A 7,990-nucleotide genomic window follows, 5' to 3' on the forward strand; every position below is an offset into this window, starting at 1 on the left:
TAGTAGTTATATTCTTGTATATAGGAGCAGTATTATAGTAGTTATATTCTTGTATATAGGAGCAGTATTATAGTAGTTATATTCTTGTATACGGGATCAGAACACTTGACATGTCCTTATTCTGCATCTGTCTCGGCTTTATTTGCCATTTACTGGGTTCAATTAGAAGAGAGAGTTCTAATCTAGACAGATATATATAAGTACACTTTTAGGGCACCGTGCATTATTCCAGTGACAAATATATAAGAGCCCCGGAGGATTTGTCTCTTTCCTAACTAGGAGATAAAATGTAGCGGTATCTCTTTAATAGTGACCTTTCTCTTCCCGTACCAGCTATAAAGTTGTTCCAGGAACATTGAATTGGCCGGGTCCCCATCTAGATAAGAGAATTATCATATAATATTGTACGGGACATTTTAATTTCTCATATTATAAAAATGAGATAAATTGTCAAAAAAAAAATGTTAGGTGCAATTTATGCCAAAAAAGTAGTGTAGGCTACAGGGACCTGGAGGTATAGAGGTCGGGGGCACTACTTACTTGGACCCGTGTGCCCGTGTAATTTCTTATCCCCCACACTGGATTGGCTGGAGTTACAGGAGTCGTAGTTGGACAGGGTACTGGAGGGCGAACCGATGTCGAAGTGGGCCTGCTGCGCGGACATGGTGGTGTTCGGTGAGGACATTCCCGAGTCCGGCTGCTTCAGCTCCATGTCGGCCGACGGATCCCTGGACAACACGCGGTGTTCCACGCTCTACAACGTAAACGGAAATATTGTAATATCGTTTCACAAGCCTGGACGACGCCATCCTCGCCAGAGAGTATCATAGCTCAGAATTATACGTTACAATGGTGTTTCCAAACCAGGGTGCCTCCAGCTGTTGCAAAACTACAACTCCCAGCATGCCCGGACAGCCAAGGGCTGTCCGGGCATGCTGGGAGTTGTAGTTTTGCAACAGCTGGAGGCACCTTGGTTGGGAAACACTGGGTTACAATGTTGCACTCCTCTGTGGAGGAACTGGCAGGACTGTGCATTACATAGGCTGCCCACTGATTTCTATAGTCACCATGTAATACTTCACTTCTCCTGCGGTGGCGCTGCAGGGAACCTGAACACTTGATATCAGTTCTCATACTGATCAGAGATGTCGGTCACCGGGCAAGTAGTGTGACGCCCTGTATACTAGGGGTTTTAAGAAGAAGACAATCCCTTTAAGTTTTTAAAGGGGGTACTCCGGAGGGGGGGGGGGGGGGGGAATGTTTTCAAATCAACTGGTGCCAGAAAGTTAAATAGGTTTGTAAATTACTTCTATTTAAAAATCTTAATCCTCCCAGTACTTATCAGCTGCTGTATGCTGCACAGGAAGTTCTTTTCTATTTTAATTTCTATTCTGCCTGACCACAGTGCTCTCTGCTGACACCTCTGTCCATTTTAGGTACTGTCCAGAGCAGGAGAGGTTTGCTATGGATATTTGAATCTACTCTGGACAGTTCCTGACATGGACAGAGGTGGCAGCAGAAAGCACTGTGGTCAGACTGGAAAGGACAACCCAACTTCCTGTGGAGCATACAGCAGCTGATAAGTAATTGAATGATTAAGATTTTTTAATAGAAGTAATTTACAAATCAGTTTTTAACTTTTGGGCACCAGTTAGGGCACAAAATATTGTTTTCCACCGGAGTACCCCTTTAAGGCTTTAAACCAGTGTTTCCCAACCAAGGCGCCTCCAGCTGTGGCAAAACTACAACTCCCAGCATGCCAGGACAGCCAATAAGCATGCTGGGAGTTGTAGTTTTGGGGTTAAACCCGTGTTTCCCAACCAGGGTGCCTCCAACTGTTGCAAAACTACAATTACTCCCAGGAAGTTGTGTAGTCTTTTCCAGTCTGACCACAGTGCTCTCTGCTGCCACCTCTGTCCTTGTCAGGAACTGTCAAGAGCAGGAGAGGTTTGCTATGGGGATTTGCTTCTGCTCTGGACAGTTCCTGACATGGACAGAGGTGTCAGCAAAGAGCACTGTGGTCAGACTGGAAAGAACTACACAACTTCTGTTGTATACAGCAGCTGATAAGTACTGGAAGGATTAAGATTTTTATACAGCAACAGAGAGAGAACTGTGGTCAGACTGGAAAGAACTGAGGGTTGACCTATTCATGGGGGTCACATAGGTTAACCCTTTAGAATCAAAAAGTGATAGCGTCTTCCACCAACAAGCCATCATGTCATTAGATGGGAATACCGCTGTAAGACATATATACTATATAGCAGTGGTTCCCAACCAGGGTGCCTACAGCTGTTGCAAAACTACAACTCCCAGCATGCCCGGACAGCCATGCTGGAAGTTGTAGTCTTGCAACAGCTGGAGGCACACTGGTTGGGAACCACTGGTATATACAGAAACAGAAGTGAAATATAGGAAAAAACATCCTAATCCATATCGCAATTAACCTCAATTCCCTAAAGTGTCCCAATTTGCTTCATTTACATCATTGACCTATATACGTCTACAGATTAGCCGAAAAAATCTACGGGCAAAAATATTTATTTATTAAACACCTTCCAATCACAAATATAGATTTATTTATGTTTACAATTACTATGAACTTTATATTCGGGATGACGACCTGTGTATAACGCCCACACTATATAGAGACCGGTGCAGACCCCCCCCCCCCCCCCCCCCCAATGACAGTGAATAATACAGAGAGCCGGCTGTGCTCTCCGGACACCTCCAGGATGAATTATTCAGGAACAACCAGACGTCCGGTCACCTCAGAGATAACAACAGGCGGGAAATGATCACATGTATTTATTGCAAGGTATATACCAGTCACATGTATAATTTACAGCAGGGAGAACAATGGGATAGATAGATATGAGATAGATATGAGATAGATAGATAGATATGAGATAGATATGAGATAGATAGATAGATAGATATGAGATAGATAGATAGATAGATAGATATGAGATAGATAGATAGATAGATATGAGATAGATAGATAGATATGAGATAGATAGATAGATAGATAGATAGATATGAGATAGATATGAGATAGATATGAGATAGATAGATATGAGATAGATAGATAGATATGAGATAGATAGATAGATATGAGATAGATAGATAGATAGATAGATAGATATGAGATAGATAGATAGATATGAGATAGATAGATAGATAGATATGAGATAGATAGATAGATATGAGATAGATATGAGATAGATATGAGATAGATAGATAGATATGAGATAGATATGAGATAGATATGAGATAGATAGATAGATATGAGATAGATAGATAGATAGATATGAGATAGATAGATAGATAGATAGATAGATAGATATGAGATAGATAGATATGAGATAGATAGATAGATATGAGATAGATAGATAGATAGATATGAGATAGATAGATATGAGATAGATAGATAGATATGAGATAGATAGATAGATAGATATGAGATAGATAGATAGATATGAGATAGATAGATAGATATGAGATAGATAGATATGAGATAGATAGAGATAGATATGAGATAGATAGGTAGATATGAGATAGATAGATATGAGATAGATAGATAGATAGATATGAGATAGATAGATATGAGATAGATATGAGATAGATAGATATGAGATAGATAGATATGAGATAGATGAATATGAGATAGATAAATATGAGATAGATAAATATGAGATAGATAGATAGATAAATATGAGATAGATAGATATGAGATAGATAGATAGATATGAGATAGATAGATATGAGATAGATAAAGATAGATAGATATGAGATAGATAGGTAGATATGAGATAGATATGAGATAGATAGATAGATAGATATGAGATAGATATAAAATAGATAGATAGACATGAGATAGATATGAGATAGATAGATAGATAGATATGAGATAGATAGATAGATATGAGAAAGATATAAGATAGATATGAGATAGATAGATAGATATGAGATAGATAGATGTGAGATAGATAGATATGAGATAGATATGAGATAGATAGATAGATAGATAGATAGATAGATATGAGATAGATAGATATGAGATAGATAGATAGATAGATATGAGATAGATAGATATGAGATAGATATAAGATAGATATGAGATAGATAGATAGATAGATAGATATGAGATAGATATGAGATAGATAGATATGAGATAGATAGATAGATAGATATGAGATAGATAGATATGAGATAGATATAAGATAGATATGAGATAGATAGATAGATATGAGATAGATAGATATGAGATAGATAGATAGATATGAGATAGATAGATGTGAGATAGATAGATAGATATGAGATAGATATGAGATAGATAGATATGAGATAGATAGATAGATATGAGATAGATAGATGTGAGATAGATATGAGATGGATAGATATGAGATAGATAGATAGATAGATAGATAGATATGAGATAGATAGATATGAGATAGATAGATATGAGATAGATAGATAGATAGATATGAGATAGATAGATAGATAGTTATTGTATATAAAATAGAATATCTAGTACGATGTATAGTCCAGAACCAGTTCCCTATAATCTATAAATCACAATATACAATGATAGAGAATGTATCAGATATTGATCAGCCTCATGATCTCCTTCCGTGCGCAGCACTGGTATCGTTACAGTGTGCCAGCTGTCACCCTCTATGGTAATGACACCTATGATCTCTTCCTGCGCAGGTAGTCGCCATCTTGGTAGTATGTGGCACAATCCTCCTAGAAGACAATAAAGGTTCCTTACATTCCCCATCTCAGTCCTGGGATGTTCCGGAAGTTTTCCGTCCGCTCCTCGTCCGCCGTCTCCACCAGATAAATGTCTTATTCTTTGGGAAAGGATAAAGGATTCAGGACTCACACAACCTAACGCTGCTGCCCCTTGGGAGACTGAAAGTGTCTCAGGTCCTCAGAGATTTCCCCTGGCAATAATTACTTTTGCTGTTAAGGGTTAGAACATTGCATTACCATCTGCCCGACATACAGGAATACACCGCCAAACTGTTCATTAGAAAAATACATACAAAGTATCAATAAGCAGAGGGAATAGGAAATACTCAAAAATTACATTATTCTGGCTGCTACATGAGTATAAGAGTACTGTATGGTGGTAGTATTTGAGCACTGTATGGTAGTAGTATATGAGCACTGTATGGTAGGTAGTATATGAGCACTGTATGGTAGTAGTATATGAGCACTGTATGGTGGTAGTATATGAGCACTGTATGGTGGTAGTATAAGAATACTGTATGGTGGTAGTATTTGAGCACTGTATGGTGGTAGTATTTGAGCACTGTATGGTGGTAGTATTTGAGCACTGTATGGTGGTAGTATATGAGCACTGTATGGTGGTAGTATATGAGCACTGTATGGTGGCAGTATAAGAGCACTGTATGGTGGTAGTATATGAGCACTGTATGGTGGTAGTATATGAGCACTGTATGGTGGTAGTATATGAGCACTGTATGGTGGTAGTATTTGAGCACTGTATGGTGGTAGTATATGAGCACTGTATGGTGGTAGTATATGAGCACTGTATGGTGGCAGTATAAGAGCACTGTATGGTGGTAGTATATGAGCAGTGTATGGTGGTAGTATATGAGCAGTGTATGGTGGTAGTATATGAGCAGTGTATGGTGGTGCCACTATACAGCATTGCAATTTAGTTATCTGGCCAATGTACGGCACTGTTATATGGGCACCATACTATATGGCAGTAATAATTGGAGTATGGTTATTTGCTCATCTTATGATGGTGGAGAAGTCTTGCATCGGCTTTCTCCTCTGTATTGGGGGAGTGGGGGACAAATGTGCGCAATGTGCACATATAAAAAAGGTGTACATATAAAAAGGTGTACATATAAAAGGTGTACATATAAAAGGTGTACATATAAAAGGTGTACATATAAAAGGTGTACATATAAAAGGTGTACATATAAAAGGTGTACATATAAAAAGGTATACATATAAAAAGGTGTACATATAAAAGGTGTACATATAAAAGGTGTACATATAAAAGGTGTACATATAAAAGGTATACATATAAAAGGTGTACATATAAAAGGTGTACATATAAAAGGTGTACATATAAAAGGTGTACATATAAAAGGTGTACATATAAAAAGGTATACATATAAAAAGGTGTACATATAAAAGGTGTACATATAAAAGGTATACATATAAAAGGTGTACATATAAAAGGTGTACATATAAAAGGTGTACATATAAAAGGTGTACATATAAAAGGTGTACATATAAAAAGGTATACATATAAAAAGGTGTACATATAAAAAGGTATACATATAAAAGGTATACATATAAAAGGTATACATATAAAGAGGTGTACATATAAAGAGGTGTACATATAAAGAGGTGTACATATAAAGAGGTGCACATATAAAGAGGTGTACATATAAAGAGGTGCACATATAAAGAGGTGCACATATAAAGAGGTGCACATATAAAGAGGTGCACATATAAAGAGGTGTACATATAAAAAGGTGTACATATAAAAGGTGTACATATAAAAGGTGTACATATAAAAAGGTGTACATATAAAAAGGTGTACATATAAAGAGGTGTACATATAAAGAGGTGTACATATAAAAAGGTGTACATATAAAAGGTGTACATATAAAAAGGTATACATATAAAAGGTGTACATATAAAAGGTGTACATATAAAAGGTGTACATATAAAAGGTGTACATATAAAGAGGTGTACATATAAAGAGGTGTACATATAAAAAGGTGTACATATAAAAGGTGTACATATAAAAAGGTATACATATAAAAGGTGTACATATAAAAGGTATACATATAAAGAGGTGTACATATAAAGAGGTGTACATATAAAGAGGTATACATATAAAGAGGTGCACATATAAAGAGGTGTACATATAAAGAGGTGCACATATAAAGAGGTGCACATATAAAGAGGTGCACATATAAAGAGGTGCACATATAAAGAGGTGTACATATAAAAAGGTGTACATATAAAAGGTGTACATATAAAAGGTGTACATATAAAAAGGTGTACATATAAAAAGGTATACATATAAAGAGGTGTACATATAAAGAGGTGTACATATAAAAAGGTGTACATATAAAAGGTGTACATATAAAAAGGTATACATATAAAAGGTGTACATATAAAAGGTGTACATATAAAAAGGTATACATATAAAGGTGTACATATAAAAGGTGTACATATAAAAGGTGTACATATAAAAGGTGTACATATAAAAGGTATACATATAAAAAGGTATACATATAAAAGGATGTACATATAAAAGGTATACATATAAAAGGTGTACATATAAAAAGGTATACATATAAAAGGTGTACATATAAAAGGTGTACATATAAAAAGGTGTACATATAAAGGTGTACATATAAAAGGTGTACATATAAAAAGGTGTACATATAAAAAGGTATACATATAAAAGGTGTACATATAAAAAGGTGTACATATAAAAAGGTATACATATAAAAGGTATACATATAAAAGGTGTACATATAAAAAGGTGTACATATAAAAAGGTGTACATATAAAAAGGTGTACATATAAAAGGTGTACATATAAAAGGTATACATATAAAAGGTATACATATAAAAGGTGTACATATAAAAGGTATACATATAAAAGGTATACATATAAAAGGTGTACATATAAAAAGGTGTACATATAAAAGGTATACATATAAAAGGTGTACATATAAAAAGGTGTACATATAAAAGGTATACATATAAAAGGTGTACATATAAAAGGTGTACATATAAAGAGGTGTACATATAAAAAGGTGAACATATAAAAGGTATACATATAAAAAGGTATACATATAAAGAGGTGTACATATAAAAGGTGTACATATAAAAGGTGTACATATAAAAGGTATACATATAAAAGGTGTACATATAAAAGGTGTACATATAAAGAGGTGTACATATAAAAAGGTGAACAT

General features: G+C 35.4%; 1 protein-coding gene across 1 annotated transcript in view; it reads right to left on the reverse strand.

Annotated features, from left to right (window-relative positions):
- Positions 1-7,990, reverse strand: part of ESPN (espin) — a 238,079-nt gene that overhangs the window by 148,858 nt on the left and 81,231 nt on the right. The window contains exon 6 of the mRNA XM_056541801.1: positions 541-754. Coding sequence (XP_056397776.1) covers positions 541-754 — 214 coding nt within the window. The remainder of the gene's footprint in view (positions 1-540; positions 755-7,990) is intronic.

The sequence above is a fragment of the Hyla sarda genome, chromosome 10 (assembly GCF_029499605.1).
Source record: "Hyla sarda isolate aHylSar1 chromosome 10, aHylSar1.hap1, whole genome shotgun sequence".
Classification (NCBI taxonomy): domain Eukaryota; kingdom Metazoa; phylum Chordata; class Amphibia; order Anura; family Hylidae; genus Hyla; species Hyla sarda.